The sequence below is a fragment of the Dermochelys coriacea genome, chromosome 10 (assembly GCF_009764565.3).
Source record: "Dermochelys coriacea isolate rDerCor1 chromosome 10, rDerCor1.pri.v4, whole genome shotgun sequence".
NCBI classification, from domain to species: domain Eukaryota; kingdom Metazoa; phylum Chordata; order Testudines; family Dermochelyidae; genus Dermochelys; species Dermochelys coriacea.
Window position 1 is genome coordinate 4,929,095 of NC_050077.1, and position 20,359 is coordinate 4,949,453.

The window sequence follows — 20,359 nt, forward strand, 5'->3', positions numbered from 1 at the left end:
AAAGATCTGCTTGTTAGAAAATACAATTACCTGATTTGCATGTCAAGGTGAAAGTGTGGGAGCAATTTAAAAGGCCCATAAAAATGTGATGGCTTGTAAAGCTAAAAACTGGCTGGAAGCAAAGTATTCGGACAGGACAAATACAGAGTCCCTACCCCATGCTAAGGCAACCTGAGCCATCATCCTTTGTTACCAGTGAGTCCCTGTGGCGTCTGCTTTTCAGGAGGTGTTACAGACAACAAATGATTATAAATAGAAAATGGATGCACGGCAGGGAGGGGAGATGAGCCTCTCCCATGGCCTGACCATTGGAATGAGCTGGATAAAGAAAAAAGGGGGCTTACTGCTGAAATACAGAAGCTGAGGAAGAGGTGTGGAGGGGAAGACTGACAATCCTTCACTCAGGCCATCCCAGGCCCCCAGGGATTTGTTTGGATGACAGTCCCTTGGGAATCTATGTTCCTGGCAGGTCCAGCTGCAAATTCATCCCGGGAAAGAGGAAAATTCATTCTGGACTGCTGCACATTTTGCTGCAGCCTGATGGAGAATATGTCTCGGTAAAACAACCTATTAATAAAATATAATAATGAGCCAGATCCAGGGGGTCATAGATTCATAGATCCTAAGGCCAGGAGATACCACTGTGATCATCTACTAGTCTAACTTGCTGTATAACACAAGCCATAAAACTTTCCCCAAATAATTCCTAGAGCAGACCTTTTAGAAACACATCCGATCTGGATTTAAAAATTGTCAATGATCCACCACGCCCCTTGGTAAATTGTTCCAGTGGTTAATTATTCTCACTGTTAAAAATGGTTTCAGAGTAGCAGCCGTGTTAGTCTGTATTCGCAAAAAGAAAAGGAGTACTTGTGGTACCTTAGAGACTAACAAATTTATTAGAGCATAAGCTTTCGTGAGCTACAGCTCACTTCATCGGCATCCGATGAAGTGAGCTGTAGCTCACGAAAGCTTATGCTCTAATAAATTTGTTAGTCTCTAAGGTGCCACAAGTACTCCTTTTCTTTTTACTGTTAAAAATGTACACCTTATTTCCAGTCTGAATTTGTCTAGATTCAACTTCCAGCCATTGGATCATGTTATACCTTTCTCTGCTAGACTGAAGAGCCCATTATTAAATATTTGTTCCCCATGTAGATAGTTGTAGATTTTAAACAAGTCACCCCTTAAACCTTCATTTTGTCCTTAACGTTTACTCAGGCAAAACTCCCACCAAAGATAATGAGGTTAGCCCAGCAGAAACAATGATGAATAAGAAAAGGAGTACTTGTGGCACCTTAGAGACTAACAAATTTATTTGAGCATAAGCTTTCATGAGTTTATACTCAAATAAATTTTAGTCTCTAAAGTGCCACAAGTACTCCTTTTTTTTTTGTGGATACAGACTAACATGGCTGCTACTCTGAAACCTGTCAATGATGAATAAGAAAGTAATAATAATGACTCTTCCTAGCCATTGAGTTTGGCAGCCTTCTCCTGATTTTAATCAGTTTTTGCATTAATGTAAATACTGGAAAGTGAAAGAAAAATTGTGTGTGTGTTGGAGATGGGGGGGGGGGGTAACTCACAGTTGTGAGGTGCCTCTGGCTCCTTTTAGCCACAGAGAACTGATGGGTAAATCACAGTATCCTCCTGTGTTGTTTTTGGTGGCATCACCCTTTGTGAACAGTTTGTGGGCACGAGGGGTCAGCTCCTCTGCTGGTGGAAGATGGTGTAGCTCTGCTGAAGTCCTGAGGATCTGGTCCCATAATCCCAGCTCTATTTGCAAATGGAATTAAAAGCAATGGAAATGGGATGGGCGCACACTTCCTTAGCAGCCTTCACTTGAATTCCCTGGCTTTCCAACTTGTGGGTGCTTTTTGTCATCACTGCAAGATTTGAATCCTCGTATTTTTAATTGAATAGCCACGGCACCGATTTTCAAGCTTAAATCCAGATCAATCAAAATAGTTTGCTTGCAAATTTCTACACACAACTAGCTCTGTATTCTGAAAGTTTAAGGGAGGGGTCCATGTCTCTGTCAACTCCTGTGCATGTTATCTACTCACTGATTTGGCATGGGGAGGAATCCCACCTTGGGGATTAGAAAAGCCCATGAACCTGCTATGCAGCTAATGGAGTTACTCGAGTGTTATGCCTTGGGCTGATGGTCCCAGTGCCCTCTCCCTACAGGGCAAGAGTGTCCTAGCCTCAGCCAGCCTGAGACAGACGAGTCAATTCTATGTCTGGATCTTTCACTAGGGGTTCTCACAACAAATGTTTTGGTGGCCTCAGACTGTGGCCACAAACCCTCACTGGTGGCCGCTCTGACAATCCTTCCTAAAATACTTAACTAACTTTAGGGGAAAAAATAAATATGCCCCTATTCATGTCCAAATCATTGTAATTTATTTATGTAGGGCTTTTTGCAGACTCAATAATAAAATAATATAGAGTTGTCTTTATTCTTTACTGGACCTAAACAGACTAGAAACACAAATAAGATGCTTTGCTCTTTTGGTTGGGTTTTTTTTTTTTTTTTTTTAGATTTGCTAGCTAGTAAGTCTGCTACTGTGAAAAGTACTATTTGCATATTTGTTAATATCGCTTTTCACAGCAGACTTATTCATCCCTGGCAAGCTGGGGAGCAAATTAAATCATGGATGGGAAGGTGGATAACGAGGCAGGAGGGCCAGGGGTGACAGGGGATGCGATGGGGGGAGGTAGAGGAGGCAGCAGCGGTCAGGGCAATGGAGGGGGTGAGTCTAGGGCTGGAGCCTGGGGTCCTGCTGCATGGCTGGGGGCTGGAGGAGGCAGCAGGGGTCAGGGGCAGCAGGGGTGAGCCCGGGGCCAGAGCCTGAAGCCTTGTGGCTGGGGGACGGAGTCTGCCATCACATGGCCAGAGCCTGCTGCCCACCACCCCAGGGCTGAGGCACAAAGCCCAAACCCCACCACCCCTGGGAAGGTGGGGAACTCACACGCGTTGCCTGGTCCTACAGTGTTCATGGCTCCAGAAGGGGGCAGGAATCAACCCCTGCTGGCAACTGCGGAAGAGGGAGTGCTGATTCTCCCTCCCACCCCAATAATTACCCATGAGTCTGTGGCTGCAAGAAAAGCTCCTGATAGCCGCATTTGAGAAACATAGACACCACAATGTTCTCCGGTGGGTCAACAGGCCTGGTCTTTATTGAGGCTAAGGCGGTCTGGTTTCTTTTTTTCCCGCCCTGTTACTGGAAAAGATGAGCAGGTTATTATTTCAGCTCTCCTCTCATTACCAGACAGCTCCTAGTAGAGACATGATAGGGACAAATGCAAAGCACTCCACTTAGGAAGGAACAATCCATTTGCACATTGTACAAAATGGGAAATGACTGCCTAGGAAGGAGTACGGTGGAAAGGATCTGGGGATCATAGTGGATCTCAAGCTAAATATGAGTCAACAGTGTAACACTGTTGCAAAAAGAAGGAAATATCACTCTGGGCTGTATTAGCAGGAGTGTTGTAAGCAAGACAGGAGAAGTAATTCTTCCGCTCTACTCTGAGCTAATAAGGCCTCAACTAGAGTATTGTGTCCAGTTCTGGGCATCACATTTCAGGAAAGAGGAGGGAGCAAAAATTATTCTCTTTAACCTCTGAGGATAGCACAAGAAGCAATGGACTTAAATTGCAGCAAGGGCGGTTTAGGTTGGACATTAGGAGAAACTTCCTGTCAGGGTGGTTAAGCACTGGAATAAATTGCCCAGGGAGGTTGTGGAATCTCCAGCACTGGAGATTTTTAAGAAAAGGTTACACAAACACCTGTCAGGGATAGTCTACGTAATACTTAGTCCTGCCATGGGTGCGGCGAATTGGACTAGATGACCTCTCGAGGTCCCTTCCAGTCCTACGTTTCTATGATTCTGTGATCTGTCTCTCCAAGGTAAAATTCGAAGCACAGCCCCATTAAGCCAGAGGGTGCTGCTCTCATTGTACAGCTTCTTATCTGTCTGCTGAATGTCTCCCAGGCAAGGGAGATCAAACCTGCCCAACTGGTTCCCCCGAAGCAGCATGTTAGTCAATACCAGCATTTACGTTTCTGGTTTCTATTTTAGAATGATCTACTGGAAAGATAGCTGCCTGGCAGAATGATTAGGCTACAGAAACCTGTTTGATGTGATATTATCTAAAGGAAAAGGCCTTCGACTGCCTAAGGCTTGCAACCTGAGGTCAGGTCTAATATTGGGAATGAGAACACAACACGGGGACCTTGACAGCTCATTGCTTACACGGCAGGGGCTTAAAGTGTGCATGATATTGAGTAGACATCAGTCAGCATAAACAACATTCTTAACAAGGAAACACTTGGACTGCCAAGTGCACCATCAGCCAAATGCTGAAGACCCTTCTCAAGATGAGTGCCCCTTTATGTGTGTAAATGGGGAAATGGGGAAAAGCAAATGGAGGGTGAAAATGGAAAGTAAGGGGTTAGCGTAGGGGGAATAGAAAATGAAATCAACCCCCCCAAAGAAGTTGGATTTGGATTGTAGGGAAAGGTTCTGGGCCTGGGTCCTATTTTATCCCAGCTGCTTCTCCTGCTCGTATAGATCATCTGTTAGAAGATGCCTAATCAAGACTTCCATCACAAAGTGGTCTGTGAAACCTGCCAGAACCCTGAGCAATATGAATGAAACCCAGGAAACTACACTCCTTAGGGCCACTTTCCCCTGAATAAAGAACCTGTGATGTACCAAAAGCATTACTTGTGAAAACGGGTATTATGAATAACATCCCTGTTGGCAATTTCCTCCCTGAACTAGCTGAGCACAAGTAAAACAAATCTCTTACCTTTCTATCTAGCTACCTATGGAATTTCCAGTGTGCCAATCACCACATCTGTGCCCCCAACAGATGGTTAGTATGTTTAAATCCAAAGTTATGTCGGTCTCATTTGGGTCAGGAGAATAATAAAATGCTGGTATGGTCAGTGGGACACTTCTGCCTACGGTGAAGTCCATTTTTTACAGTAATAATATTAAAGGTTATTAGTAAACAAGGCGTCATCCTCTCATGAACAGAGAGTGCTAGACATTGAGGAAGAGCCTGATGGCTGCATATGTAACAAATCAAGAGGTAAGCTTCCAAACAGCTGCACCTATTAAGGAGATGTGGGCTGAGTGGACTCTTCGGAGACAACCCAAGACAGTGAGTGCCACCTGTGTGGCAGATTACTAAATAAGGGCCAATTTCTCCACTGCTGTAACTCCATTGACTTTAGTAGAGTTATCCCAGAAGAGTATTTGCCCTGTAGGGTTTAGAGCTATGGCCCATTCCTGCCTGGGAAAGGCAAGTGTGAGAGGGGGAGGGATAGCTCAGTGGTTTGAGCATTGGCCTGCTAAACCCAGGGTCGTGAGTTCAATCCTTGAGGGGGCCATTTAGGGATCTGGGGCAAAAGTTGGGGATTGGTCCTGCTTTGAGCAGGGGGGTTGGACTAGATGATCTCCTGAGGTCCCTTCCAACCCTGATATTCTATGATTCTATGAAAGGGTTGAACTGCAGACATTTGAGACCGAAATGGCCCCTGTAGACAGAGCTGAGCAAATAACTCAGAGAGGACAACTGATGCGTCCAATTTCATCTCTTGCTCTGGGCTCTAATCCCAGTTCTGATGTTGACCTGCTACTATATCACTTACTTTCTCTGAGACTCAGTTTCCCCATCGGTAAAACGGAGGGCTATTATTTGACAGCTTCACAGAGGCATTGTGAGGCTTAACTCAATAGCGTTATAAAATGCTGCGTATGTGCAATGTATTCAGAACAGTAGCAGCTCTAAGCATAGGACTCAGGAGGTCTGGGCTCCCCGGCCTAGGCTCTGAGTCTAGGGAGACAAACCCCTCCTCCTCCTTCTCATGGAATTCACAGTCACATTTCTTGTTGAAATATTGCATCAAAAGGAGCCTCTTGTTTTTTCACTTCCCTGTGAAAAATTTCACCAACCCCTCCACCAATAATATATGGTCTATAAGGTAAAGATTCCATGAAACCATGGAAAGTTCCACACATGGCCACCAAAGGGATTGTGAGGTCTTTCACCGATAGGTGTCTGGTTCCACCCCCAAACATGACTGCAAACACCCTGCTACCTTCTGACTACCCTTCGGCAGCCTGTGTGAACCGAGCTGGAAAAGTCTCAGTCCAATTTCCAAGGGACATGTTGCCAGGTTACTAAAAGCCCCATCATCATTTATCCCCCATGCTGACGGAATCAGCAAAGAGGCCAAGAACTGATTAGCTCTGAAGAATAATCCACTCCCAACCCCTACCCCTCTTCTCAATTAAAAAAAAGAGCAGTTTTTTAAAGGCAGATGCGGATGGGAGATTCGATCATCATCTAGTGACTGGGGGCATTAATAGAGCCCTGTGTGTATACAAAATTTGAACCTAAATTCGTCCACGATCCACAAACATGGTCCACAGATATCCGCAGATTTGCAGGGCTCTGGGCATTAAAAATCTGAACAGTATTGTGAGCATGAGGTACAATGTAAATTCATCAAAGAAAATCACAGCTGGCATCTTTGCACCCAACACTTCCCATCTGGTGAGGGGGTGGGAAAGCAATGCACTGGGATCTTCTCTTTAAATGTTTACGGCCATTTTTCACCTCCCTGAGTGCCTTGTCTACCTTTTTCTCATCGCAATTTACTAAAAGCTCTTTAATGGTGAAATCCCTTTGTCCATCTTCCGCACTCCATTCGCTGCTGACCAGAAGGGCCTTCAAAAGCTTAGCACCAGCAGCTGTTGGGATTTCCCTTGAGTGACTGATCTGAACTAAAGCCTGTGTTTTCATAGCAGGTTTGCCAGGTTAGTGTGAGCAGATGGGAGAGTCAAGAAATTCCAGCCTGGCCAGTATGTGCTCATTCCTCCTTAAAGCCCCTCCTGGCTTGTCTGGCCTTCCTTGATAAGGCAAACAATTGATCTGCCTTCCACAGTCGCTAGGCTGAACACAGCCCTGCAGCCGGTTGCATGGGGTTTAATCAAGGACTTGTGCAGTGTGTGTGTGTGTGTGAGAATCTCCTGTCACTTACTATTGTATCTCCACTAGCATCAAAACCAGCTTCTAAACCACTCGAGGGAACCTCGCTTTGAACATGCTTCGGCTGCTCAGTGTAGTTGGGATCAAATGTTGTTTGGAAATTTCAAAGCCAAACCAGTTATTGATTGGTTCAAGCGAATGCAGGCCAAGCTCCTGTATGGAGAGGGCTGGAGAACTAGGAAGGACCTGCTGTTGCAAGAAGGACGACAAGGTCGGGCTCAGATTGCTGAGGTCACATTTCGGGCATTCTGAGTGTTAGGAGAGGCCTGGGCGATGCAATGCAATGGGGGTGGTGCACAGAGAGCAAGAACATTCCTGCTGCTCCCTCACTCAGAGCAAGGGGCCGATTCTCTGCTCTGACGCATGGAAGTAGCATCCTAGATGCACGGTGACTCATCCGAGCTCATGTCTGAACAAGGAGAACATGAAGTTTGTTGGGCTAGATTCACCCTCCAGGTCCACCTCCAAAGAACCCATGAAGCTCAAGAGCAGGTTGGGGAGAGCATGTTACCTCCCTGCCTGTCACTGGCCTGAGTCTATGCGACCGGGTTAGGCAAATCACAAAGATGGTCAAAAGTCTCACTCTGTGTACATGATATGCGGGTATCTGGTTTCAACTAGTGTATGTGGAGAGGATGTGGGAGGAGGGTCAGGTTTAGGCCATGAATACTGGTAAGAGAATAACTAGGGAAGATTATGGAGACAGTAACTGGGCTGCAATGAACAAAGCACCATTTAAACTATGCTTCATTCTTACGTTTCCCTCCAAGATCACCATGGAGGGAATGGTTTATCTCCCTACGGTCCTTATCTGACCCTCATCACTGGAGACTTTCCAATTGTAATGAATGCATCCTCACAACTCCCCTGTAAGGAAGGGTAGTACTGCTACTATTACTAAGGTGGGAAACTGAGCCACAGAGTGACGTGACTCACCCCAAGTTCACACAGGCAACCAGTGGGGTAGCGTGGAATTGAACCTACTCACTGGACCCTCCTTGGTGTTCCATAGAGTCTGTTCCTTTAGCAAAGAAAAGGAAACTTGTCTAGTAGCGTTTGTAGACTGGAGAATAGACTATAATTCCTTGTCAGGGTACTGGGAGGAGCAGTGCAGAAAGCTTTGCCTTAATTTAAGGGGCTAAGGACACTGGCTATTTATTTTTTTAATATGGCAGCATCCTTTTCATGCAACATCCTGTTTGTGTGAATTGAACAGGCCATTGGTACAAACACGGTGCACACTTAGTGGTTTATTACAGGAATGTCCACAAATGCATTAACAATAAACAACAAGGATTATCCCAAGGTTTACAAAATGTCACAAAATACTCCCACCAAAACTACCCATGCCACATTATAAATATATAAATAGATCGACTTAAGGCTCCTAGCAAATTACCCAAGGGAAGTAACCGTCAAATCTCTACCACATGATAAACACAGATGAGGAGCTAAAGGAGAGCAAACACTGTACAATGGTGTTCAAGGGTGGAAGCAGTGTAAAAGCGTTACTGCAAAATACATTTCTCAATCCACAATTCATAAAATTTCAGGAAAAAAATATTCATCTCTGTTCCTGCAACATTGGATAAAAGTGCAATACATAAAGTCTAAACCCTCACAGGCATGCAGAGCAAACAGGGGATGCTGTGGTCTTTGCACCAACATTTGGTCCACAGGGTTCTGGATGGAATGTTTTCAAGACTTTAAATATTTGGGACAAGTTTTGTCCGTCAACCGGTGAACAAACACTAGGGTGTGCTCACCTAACCAGTGAGGTTCCCCATACAATGGCTTACTTTCCTCTTTGCATGTATGCGTGGGGGAGAGTGCGAGTTCTGGGTCATCACAGCGAAGACAAATTGAGATCTTCATGGCCAATGGGCAGCCACACTCCAATGTGAGCCAAATGGCCCCCACCACACACACCGCTGCTGAGCTGGTAGGATCAATGCTGAGCATAGCTCAGCTGGAAGACACTTTCTATATCTCTTATGGGGTACAATTCACCCCAGTGTACGTGCCCTGCACAAGGCCCTGTGTTAAGGGCATAAGTGTTGCCAGGACTTTGTGTGTGATCTCTCCACCACAGTGAATTTCACCTTCCCACACTGATCAGGGAAGTCACTTACTCAGTATATTGGAGCTAATCATTGGCTTACAGTTTAAGGAATCTCATCAGGCTACTTCCCAACAGGCTCCATTCCCTACGCTTCCCCCATCACTGTGCATATGTGTGACAAAGGTAGGTGAGACTGGGACCATTATTGAAAAGAGTCTTAGAAGTTTTGTCCACAGAACTTCTCATGCATGGTCCTCTACTTCCACAAATATTCTATCTGCCTCCAAACAGGCAGCTTACATTAGTCTGCATAGCTGCGGTATGTAACCTCCAGCCAGTAATGCTGATAATCAGGACTGCCCTGAGCCAGTGCTAATGCTATTCCGTGAATTGCTTCCCAAGATCATGACTCTTCTGATCATGCTTCAGCCAACTGATGCATGTCATGTCTTTTGACTAACACAATCTCCAGCAGTCTCTGGAGCAAGAGATATGTTCTCTACTGGATGAGCCTCTGCCTGCCTGGCAAAAATACCAGCAGCTGAACTAGGATACTCAATGGGGAGAGTCCGATACTAAAGCAAACCAAGCTAGAGTCTCTGCTTCCTGTAGGTACTAAAATTTGCTGAACACTTTGCTCCTAAAGAATGTCCCTCAGCGTCAATTCACATGCATTGATCACCTGATCACTGCTTCAGATATAAGTGGGAATAGTATAGGGAAGAACCATGAAAAATAATGACCCACCAGGTATTATCTGGCCCTAACTCTGCAACACACACACAAAATATCAAGCAATAAAGTGCCAAACAGGAAGATTCTCCTATCAATGCATGAAAAGTTGGATGATGAATTGTTATCTCAAAGATCCACTTCATAGCAATTCCATACAGCTACTGGAAGCTGCAGGCACACACAGGCATCCACTGGTGCAATGAAATGCAATTCTCTAAGACACATATCCTCCTCGCAATGGGTATGTCAGTCTGAGCTACATGTTCTCCAGAAGGAGAACATACAACTATAGTGCCGGAAACAAGCGAGACTGCGTGCATTACGTTGGCAGCTGAGACTATACTGAGGATGTATCAAATGGCATCCATGGAAATAGGTGGCCAGAGCCATTCTGAGGGGCAAAAACTAAGGATGATTTAAGTGACTCAACAGAACATTTATGTTTCCATGTCCCGTGGACAGCGGTGAAGTTCTTTTCACCTCTCCTAGTAGATATATTTGTCATCTAGGGGAATAGACAAGGTGGGTGAGGGAATCTCTTTTACTCTGACCTTAAGAAAAGCTCTGTAGAAACTCAAAAGCTCATCTCTTTCACCAACAGAAATTGGTCCAATAAAAGATATATCCTCACCCACCTTGCCTCTCTAATATCCTAGGATCAGCACGGCTATAACAACACTGAAACAGCGTGCACTTTCAGATCCAAAATAGACTGGGGATTAAGGGACCCTAAAGGCATGCACTGATGTGACAGCTCAGTGCTTAGATCCTAAGGTGACTTGTGCTATGTAAATAGCTAAGATACACAGGTCACAATAGATTTGAATGGGTGATTGTGGTTTATTGTCTCAATAATCTATGCACTGTCTCACAGAATTCCATTACAGTTTTATTCCATTATTTTAAAACTACCGTTAAAAGCCGAAGGAGAAAATTAAAACCCAAAAATGGCAAGTACAGCAACGCTGAAGGTTTGAATTAGATTTGCAAAGCAAGGAAATTCTCAGTTAAGGTTTTCCTTCAACTCTTGACTCTCCCAAAACAGAGACCCCGAGTCCCAGCCTTCCCTGCTGTGGTTTGTGTTCACCAGCTCCTTAACAGTCCTTTAGTTTTGTGTGTTTTTCCTCTAGTCTCACTACTGAAGTCCTAAGACAATTTTAACAAATGATCTGTGATACCTGAGACTGCCTAAGGCACCATCTAGTGATGAAAGCCAGGCAGTACCCTTTTCAGAGTAGCAGCCGTGTTAGTCTGTATCTGCAAAAAGAACAGGAGTACTTGTGGCACCTTACAGACTAACAAATTTATTTGAGCATAAGCTTTTGTGAGCTATAGCATGCGTCCGACGAAATGAGCTGTAGCTCTCGAAAGCTGATGCTCAAATAAATTTGTTAGTCTCTAAGGTGCCACAAATCCTCCTTTTCTTTTTAGGCAGTCCCTTGTCATAGGCATTAGGAGAACAAGGTGATTCTCATGAATTTACTTAGGATTGTGTTCACCTGCTGAGAATTGCCTGGAATGCCCATTTTTAGTCACAGCAGGAGTGACATGTGCATCTCCAGGCAAGAGCAGGCTCTTAGAAAAGGAGCATATAAGTAAAGGGTGTAATAAAATCTCACCACCTGTAGGAAAACTTTTGGGGGCATTGGATATTTTTAATCTGCTACTGGTGCCAGTGTACTAGAAGTGTGATGTTACAAATATCTGAGATCGACAGCACTGCAGAACTGTTAAAGGACTGTATTCCGTGTCAAATTTCCATAGAAAGTTTAAAATTCATTAGTATTCATCAATTTAAAACCTTTTAAAAATAAAAGTGGTCTAAATGCAGACTTGGAAAAGGTAGTGAGTCCTACCCTCCAATGAGAGGACCCTCCCAGCTGCTCTGTTTCACTGGGGTTTACCCACATTGGCAAAGCACATGGCCGGTTGGCAGGACTCTCATCCTTTTAGTGGGATCAATGCAAAATGCTGCAGGATACTTCTTCATACCCTGCACTGGAAGACAGCAATAGCTAACAGGACTCAGTGAGTGGACATGATCACTCAGTAGGCAGAAACAGGGAAGTGAAAGCAGATCCAAAGATTCCACCCAGAAAGGCGTACAGTCCACACCTTCTCATCTCCATTACTGATTCCCTTTAAATTGATTGTATCCTGGCAATGGTTTAGTACTACAGGTTTGAAAGGCGCTCCACCATTCCCTGCACAAGCACCCTAAATGGATCAGCTCTGCTGAACCCCTCCCAGCAGTTTAGTGCTAATACAGAGGTGCAGGCCACTGGGGCTACTGCCTCATTTCTGGTATGGTGCACGCCATTCAAATCCCATAGCTGAGTTGCAGAACAAGCAGAAAGTGCATCCCATGGTGGGGTGGAGCTTGACTCGCAATAAACAAAATCCTACTTGATGCAAAAATAAGTCAAATCTCAGTCCCGGAAATGAACCTTGGAGGATTCATTCTAAGATAGCTCGGCATAAAAACATGCTGACGTGGAGGTGGTGTTGGGTCCTGAGGGAGCGGGGAGGATTGTCTGTCACATCCCACAGTGAGAAATGGAATATCGGGTTTGAAATGCACAGCAAGAGCAGCATCTCATGCCAAGACCCACTCCTCCAACCACTGCTCACACTTGGCTCGTTCTTCCTCTGTCTCCAGGCTCTTGGCTTTGCTCGGCATCTCTTCTCCTCCACTACTAAGCAATGCTTCCTGGTTCCTCTCCTCTTCCTCTACCCGGATAGTCTTGTCCTTCAATTCCTGAAGCATCTCATCCAGTCGGTGCACAATGTGGTGAGGGACCCAGTTGCTATCCAGAGAGGTCAGAAAGGGGTCAGGAGCATTCACCTCAATCAGTTCCTTCCTGGTAGGGATCCGCAGGTAGTAGGCATGGAGCATCATTCTGTACGGGTTACTGTCCTTCTTAAAACTGTACGTGAAGTCTCCCACTATGGGGTGTCCAGCGGCACTGCAGTGAACCCGGAGCTGGTGTGTCCGGCCTAAAAGGAACATGGGAATGAAAGAGTAAAGGGCACAGAGTTCAAAACTGACATTGAATCCCTGGCTCTTGATGCCCGTGATGTTGGGAGAGAATGCATCATACTCTATGACCTTTGGAGACCTGGGCTCAAGACCCAGTTTAGGTCATGACTGACAATGAGTTTGACTTTATCTCATCCTAGCCCCTAAATGCTTCTTGTCCACAGTGCAGAACCAAATCACAACAGTGGAGACAAGGCCCAAGGCTGCAAATGCCAGATGACTGGGGTTTCTCCCTGCAGGACATCCTGCTCCTTCCCTCTAGCTCTCTTGCCTCAGAGAGACTCTCAATATTTTAGCTGATGAGACACACCCAGTGCCATTGTCAGGGTGAGTCAGCAGAACAGCTCTGCACCCTAGTCAAGGCCCTAAGGCCTGGCTCCCCCTAACATAAGAAACAGCACCATGCTGGGGTTGCCTCAGCCCTCCAGCACTTACCAGTCAGTGGCTGTAGAAGCACTTTAGTTGCTGGGTCTCCACTGTATGAACCATGCTCGAGGACGCTTAGCTCTGACTGGCAAGGCTTTGGATTTTCACAGCCTAAAACAAGATGGGAAATAGGAGTTCAGCCATAACCATTATGGCTGCCAGTCTCATGAGACAAACAACCAAGAAAACAGTGCAAGGAAAGGACACAGGGTCTGATCTATGAGCAGGCTTACCTTCTGTCCCTTCAATACACATCATGTGGGTCATGCCCTCTGTCGTGTTCTTCCCTATGGCATAACGGATCGTCATTCTGCTTTCACTCACATGGCCCCTGACCTGCAGCACAGAAAAGTTAGTTAGTTAAGGGGACTAACCAACCCCTGAAACTCAACTCAGAACAATTCCAGGTCACTGAAAAAAAACAAAACCCAGAAATAAATTGCAATTTAACAATTGAAACCTCTTCTGAGCCATCAACTCTGGGCACAACTCTTCCCCCAAGAAAACAGAAACTTGACACAAAAAATCATGCTCTCACAGAAGGCGGCAAAGTCCCAGCTCCAAAGAGCTTACGATCTAAGGTTTCGATCCTGGAACTGACAGTGTGCACGCAGACCACTGCATCTCTGTAGAGCCCACTGGACTCCAATGCGTCTACTGTGTGCTGTCACTTTCAGAATCAGAACTTGAGTACCCGATTCTAAATGTCAATGGCTGCAGCATCCGACTGTTAATACGACACAGAAAATACAGTTCAGACACGTGATTCACACAAAGAATACCCACTCTGGAAGCAATACTAATATATCCACATATACACACACACACACATATATAAAATCTTGGATGGGTTATCATAGAGACTTTTGCTCTAGTGCTTCCTAACACCTGGAACACTAACAGTGGGTATCAATAATTATCTCCAGACACACCAATAGTACTTCCTAAGATGCCTCTCTGAGGAAATGTTTGACATCCCTCAGTTCTGCTGGACAAATTGATTCTGTCTCAGAAGCAACGCCAAGTGATATTTACTCAATGCATGTTTGTTTTCTCCTGCGATACCATCCAAATGTCACTGATAATAAGCTGTTTGTCTGCAACTGGCTTTGAATTAATAACTTGGCCAGATTGCTAACATATGATTCCCCTCAGCTCATATCTATAAGCACAAAACTATATTCACACAACAGTTGTCTCTGAAACATCTGGGGTTAACAACAGCCAATAGTGGGAAAGGATTTCCTTGCTCAGCTATGAAAAAGTGACATTGCATACACTGTTATTACACAGGTGCACTGGAGCTGATCTCTCTATGGCATTTCTTTCACTCCAGTCTCCCTAGTCTCTATTCATATTTTAAGCATATGGTTAAATCACATCGACTTCTAAATGCTTAAGTGCTTAAATGCTTTGGTGAGTCAGGATGTAAGCACTAATTACCATATTTTTTCAACTGTGCTCGCTGTTGTTATTAAAGAGATTAGAAACATTTCATGAAAACTGAAGTTCAAAAGGGAGTAACACACAAGAGCACAGAAGATCACACACACATTTATCCTCAGCTACTAAGATGAAAGAATCCTTGTATTTAAGGAATTAAATAATCTTGGAGTATTCCCCCCACCCCAACGCGGCTACCTTCACTCAAGATTGCTTCAAAATCAAATCGTTGTGATCTCTGCAGAGTTATGTCAGCTCGTACATCAAAAGATTACTGGCATATTTATACCGACTGATTTTCAATGCTGATTTAATCATGCCAAAGGTTTTACTGTAGAGCTGCACATGGAGGGAAGTACTTAAATCTCCTCAGATATGAAGCAAACAGTACAATCAGGGTTTACCTATTGTTCAGTGAATCAAGCTAGGTAGGAACAATGGAACTACCAAACTCCTTGACTAATGCATGAAACCTTCACGCCTGGGTTACCTTTAAAGATTTGCGAATCTGTTTTCTTTTGGCATGCCCAGTATTCAGCCAATTACCAGCAAATCCAGAACCTCACAATACTACAGGGATTTTCCTTATTTGGTGCCAGTGAAAGGTGCCAAGTTGACAGACCTGGAAGACGCTCTTCTCCATATGCAAAAACGGTACAGCATGCACATTGCCAGCGCAGATAACATATCATCTCTCCAACGGCTGGTACAGATCACTTCTATCAGTAATTAGACTCCAATCCATTCGATCCTTTGCTTGCCTGGTCAGAGTACCACCACGGGGACTGCTGATGGAGTGGTTTACTCTATTGAGACCCACTGGTAAGACCACAGTTGTCAGAAGGTAATGACTTGGCAGTTACTACCACGTTGGGCTGAACTGAAATTGTTTGACTAGGGAGGAAAGGATCTAGGTCCTATTGCAAATCCTCTAAACCACCTACTCTCCTGGGCAATGCTGGATTTTACATCCTCAATGTGGGCCATGTTTTAAGACGGCTCCTCCGTGAGCAAGCTCCAATCTCATAACCAGGACTTATGACATTCTGGTTTAGTTCTAGCTCTTAATCACCAGTGCTGCTGCTGAACAGCTGTGAGCCAGATGTGCCTTCAGAATCCCAACCTTAACCAAAAATGGCTGAGGACACACTACCGGTTTATACACCTCGGAGAGTAACACTGCCATTAAAAGGGCAGGATGCAATGAATGGTGGCCGAAAGGACGTGGACCATGACAGAGCGGGCTACGCTTACCAGAGCGAGGTAGGCCTTGGTCACCATCCGTTCCTTAAAACACTTGTACGCGCTACCGGCAGCCGCTTTATTGAGAGCAACGCAGAGGGCCCCACTGGTGGAAAAGTCTAGCTGGTGGCAAAACCTAGGAGAGACAGATAGTGCACGGGAGGCTCAGAAACACCCTCCATGGGATTCTGAAAATCCACAGCTGGCTCTTTCACCCATACAGCAGGAGTCTGATGTAATGGTTTAAATACAGGGCACTGAGTTTGGTTGCCTAATTCCCATAGGCTACTTTGAAAATCCCACCCTAAAAGGCTAACTCATGGCGCTGGGGTACATCTAAGTACATGCTGGATCTTGGCCCAAGCCTAGGCCCACACCAAGAGTTTGTAGTCCAGATCTGCCCAGCTCTGAAGATGCAAAGCCTTATGTAAGCGCTCAGCATACTCTCAAGACAACCCATTCTTAAAGGGATACTGGCAACTTGAATTTTCTTCTACCGAAATAGTTACAGATAATCCTCACTGCTGGTAGAGCACCATTTCAATGGGACGACTTGTACCTTATTTATCTATATTAATTATAAGTGCTTTTAATTCTCAGTTTGGTTTTTCTGTAGTGCCCACTATCGCAGTATCGAGGGCAAGCTGCTCAGAGAATGGAGGCTTTCCACTGCTAAGGGAAAAGGGATTCCGAATGGCCCAGTAGTCAGCCCACCTGGAGCAGTTTGCAGTCAGGATCTCAGTACTTAGGCCTTTATCCTCAAAGGTGCGTAACTTCTAATGATTTCAGTGGGAGTTAGGTGCCTAAATACCATTGAGGATCTGGGCTCCAGTGGATAATTTAGATCCACCAAGCACTGTCTGTGTGTGATGGATTCTGCTCTTTGCTGGTCCCAGGTTTCAGGAGTGATTCTAGCTTTACCTTCTCCCTCTTTCCCCTTTTCCTTGCTTTTTTGACTCCCGTTACAGTGGGGCACGGTTGCATCTTGGAGCATGTTCTGAAGATAGCCAGGTTTTGGTTCAGACGAATCTGCTCTGGTAGCTCATTTTAAAGTCGATTGCCCTGGCATGTGAATGTTTCATCCCTGGCTCTCTACATCCTAGTCTTGCAAGCTGCATGTTCCTGGAACATCACAGCTGTCTCGGAGAGGACGTGCATTGGGATAACATCTCTGTTGAGCTGAGATGAACGTTGCCCTTCCGTGCTCACTTACCTGAAGCCATAATACGTGTCTGGGTCAGCCAGCTCTGGGAAACGGTACTTCAGCTGGCTCTGCAGGGTCAGCTTCTCATACCACATCTTGCTGTCGATGCGAACATCCCAGTGCTTGTTGACCACAATGAAGTCAGAGCTCTGGTACAGGATGGACAAGTTATCAATGCTGCCTGGCTCCATGGCCCTTTGAAGGGAAGTAAGCGTTCAACCTTGGGAGCGTGCTCTTTAGTTTATAAAATCCTTCAAAACAAAACAAAACAAAGCATCAAAATCCATCAAACATACACTGGACTTCTCTGACACGGTGCAGAAGCACTGCCTCACTCCAGCTGTTGAAAGCTCCACACCTCCCGTCATCCAACCTCTTCGATTGTTTGTTACATCCCCTTGATGTGTCTTCTCATAGAAAGACTCCTTGGGACCGGGACTGTCTTTTATTGTGTTAATACAGCAACGATGACAATGGGACCCTGACTGAGGTACTATCATAACACAGGTAATTAATAATAGTGAGTGCACCCACCTGTTGTGGGATGTACAGCGATGTGGTGATGTTCATGGTTTCCCCACTTCCAGCTGTGTACAAAAGGCAGTGAACCCTCTCACTTCTACTCTCTATGCAACATTTGGGAGTCACAATGCGGTTGTATAGCGCCTAACACAACGGGGTCCTTGTCCATGGCTGGGGCTCCTAGGTGCTACCACAATACAAATAATTTATAATAATGAGTGCACCCATCTGATGTGGGATTTACATGGGGGGCAGATACACTGCACTTGCTGAACTTCAGACAGGGTTTTGCACTGGCCATGATTGAAAGGATGCGGTCAACTCAAACTAGGCCCAAAATTTAGATGGAGTAAAACAAAGCTTCTACAAAACCCAAGAGAAATGTTACTGTGCCATTAAAAATGTATAATCCATGGGAAATAGTGATTTTGAAAGATATATATAGGATCTGTTTATATCCCTGCATTGGCTGAAACGGAAAAACTGCTGCCCTAAAAACAAAAGTGAAAGTCACTTCATTGATGCCCTAAAACAAAAGTGAAAGTCACTTCATTGATCAAGCTGTGAGCAATGCAAAATGTAAACAAAAACCATCAAGTGTGAAAGGTAACTTGGATTTTTAAAATCCTTTCCGTTATAACCTCAGGCGATGTCTTTGCACTACAGAAAGGAACTGCTGGTACCTGAATCCGTGTTGTCAGTAATATATGCAAAGAATGGTTTGTTAATAGTGGATGATTTTAAATTGGACAGTGTGCATTTAATGTCAGAAACCAGTGTGATGGGAACACAACACGCACTGTGCTCCTTCACCTCCACTGATTTTTAGATAAAAAATAAATCACCTGCTGTTCAGGCTGAATGACTGAAAACGGAAAAGATTCTACCCGCGAACCCATCCATCACCTCCAGGGCACAATACAAGATTGTCCCCTATACTATACAGTATATTCTCCCGTGCTTTCCTCCTGGATAGTTTGAGCGCCTGTCAAAAATGAGGCTTGCTTTGGTAGCAGTCAGCATCCAATGATGCACGGCAGAAGAAAAAAAGGGATGCAAGCCCCAGATGTTGTTGGTACCCACATCCCATTGTGGGTACCCCACAGATAACAACCCCTTTCATCCACCGCTTCTTGTCACTGAACCCTCCCAACGGCAGGAGCGCCAGCGAGGGGCGGTTATTAATGTATGATCAGGCCGATTTAAGGATAACGTGCCCTTAGCCTAGTCAGTGCATCCTCCTGCCGCCCCCAGCCAGGACTCAGCGGGACTTCTGGGCAACTTCTTCTTGAGACAGCGGCTCCAGCTGCAAAACCAGCCAATGCAAAGGGGTGACGGTCCCTGCAGGGGAGAGAAATGAGGAAATTCGTGCACACCCCTCCCTCGCCTTTTTGCGCCGGCCCGGAGGGTCCCCCAGCATCGATACCCTGCTTCCCACACACCTCCCCCCGCAACGCACCGAGCGCGACCGACCTGCAGCGGCCGCTGCTGCCCTGCGGCCTGGGGCTGGCGGAAAGGCGCCGCGGCTACATTGTTTCCAGCCGGGAGCGGCACGAGACAGGGCCGCGGCGCGTGAAGGGCGAGGCAGCCAATCAGCGGCTCGCGAGGCGGCGGGATGGAACGTTACCCGGAAGGGCATGCGAGGCGCGCGAGCCCGGCTTGCAGCTGCACGAGAAGCCCGGGCGGTCGGCGGAGCAAGGCTGGTGCGTGGGGGGGAGCAGCGCCCCGGGAGCCGAGCCGAGCCGAGCCGGGCCGGGCCGGGCCGGGCCGGGCTCATGGAGGAGCCGGAGCTGTACGGCATTGAAGATGAGTTCGACCAGCAGTTTGCGGACGAGCTGGAGGTGCTGGCAGAGATGGAAGGTGGGTGGCGCTGTGGGTGTCCAAAAGCAGCTGCTGGTTTGTTTGTAGCGTGGTGCAGTCATGCTTGCACTGGCATGGCAAGATCTGCGGGGCGAGAGATATGGGGCCCCCTCCGGTCCCGGGCAGAGCTGAGTTCAGGAGGGCAAAGCCAGGGCCGCCTAGTGTTATCAGGAGATTGGTCCATCGGCCACTTGCCCCTGGAAGGGGTTTATCATGCTGTGGCGGTTACCTAATGCCCTTGTACGTAGTGACAGGTTTCAGAGGGGCAGCCGTGTTAGTCTGTATCAGCAAAAAAACCGAGGAGTACTTGTGGCACCTTAGGGACTAACAAATTTCTTTGGGCATAAGCTTTCGTGGGCTAAAACCCACTTCATCGGATGCAATGAAGTGGGTTTTAGCCCATGAAAGCTTATGTTCAAATAAATTTGTTAGTTCCTAAGGTGCCACAAGTACTCCTTGGGTTTTTTTTTTTTTTTTTTCGCTCGTACATAGTGTTGGTCTTGGATGATGACTCTTCTCCCTGCGGGCTTTAAACCTGAGTAACGGTTAATTTTATCTGAGGGTTTTACATGCTAAAAACGTGTGTGTTACATTTCTTAATACAATCACCAATATTTAGGTTCCATCTTCCTGGGGCAAGCAACAGTGTCTAAACTTGCTTGCAGCTGGACTGACCTGGAACTTGGCTTGACTAGCAAATGGAACCCACCTGGATATTAAAAGAAACCTGTTCAAGCTCAGCTGGGCTAAA

The 20,359-nt window shown here is 45.9% G+C and overlaps 2 protein-coding genes across 12 annotated transcripts in view; one reads left to right on the forward strand and one right to left on the reverse strand.

Annotated features, from left to right (window-relative positions):
* Positions 1-8,304: 8,304 nt before the first annotated feature.
* On the reverse strand, positions 8,305-19,363 carry RPUSD1 (RNA pseudouridine synthase domain containing 1). 5 transcript variants are annotated; one of them, XM_043493298.1, is made up of 8 exons: positions 19,222-19,339; positions 18,297-19,089; positions 17,761-18,261; positions 17,236-17,477; positions 16,035-16,158; positions 13,571-13,673; positions 13,347-13,448; positions 8,305-12,868 (listed from the first exon to the last, which is right to left on the reverse strand). In XM_043493298.1, the coding sequence occupies exons 4-8, from the start codon at positions 17,415-17,417 to the stop codon at positions 12,468-12,470; spliced, it is 912 nt and encodes a 303-aa protein (XP_043349233.1). In that variant the 5' UTR covers positions 17,418-17,477; positions 17,761-18,261; positions 18,297-19,089; positions 19,222-19,339; the 3' UTR covers positions 8,305-12,467. The 5 variants fall into 5 exon arrangements, with proteins under 5 accessions (XP_043349233.1, XP_038274777.1, XP_043349232.1 ...); XM_038418849.2 differs by lacking the exon at positions 18,297-19,089 and having other exon boundaries at positions 17,761-17,935; positions 19,222-19,338; XM_043493297.1 differs by having other exon boundaries at positions 18,297-19,321.
* Positions 19,193-20,359, forward strand: part of CHTF18 (chromosome transmission fidelity factor 18) — a 45,859-nt gene continuing 44,692 nt past the window's right edge. For 2 of the 7 annotated variants that reach the window (XR_006274561.1, XR_006274560.1), the window contains exon 1: positions 19,377-19,608. Coding sequence is in view for 3 of the 7 variants with exons in the window: in XM_043493296.1 (XP_043349231.1) it covers positions 19,386-19,608 (223 nt within the window). In the remaining 4 variants the exon portion in view is untranslated. Of the gene's footprint in view, positions 19,609-20,359 lie in introns of all 7 variants that reach the window. The other 5 variants (XM_043493296.1, XM_038418842.2, XR_006274562.1 and 2 more) reach the window with 5 other exon arrangements.

Excerpts from the sequence above, each read along its gene's own strand:
- RPUSD1 (XM_038418848.2), bottom strand. The coding sequence starts at position 17,417 with ATGGAGCCAGGCAGCATTGATAACTTGTCCATCCTGTACCAGAGCTCT. Across the intron at positions 13,674-16,034 it reads CCAAGGCCTACCTCGCTCTG|GTCAGGGGCCATGTGAGTGA; the intron begins GTAAGCGTAGCC and ends TCTGTGCTGCAG. Across the intron at positions 12,869-13,346 it reads GCTTCTACAGCCACTGACTG|GCCGGACACACCAGCTCCGG; the intron begins GTAAGTGCTGGA and ends TGTTCCTTTTAG.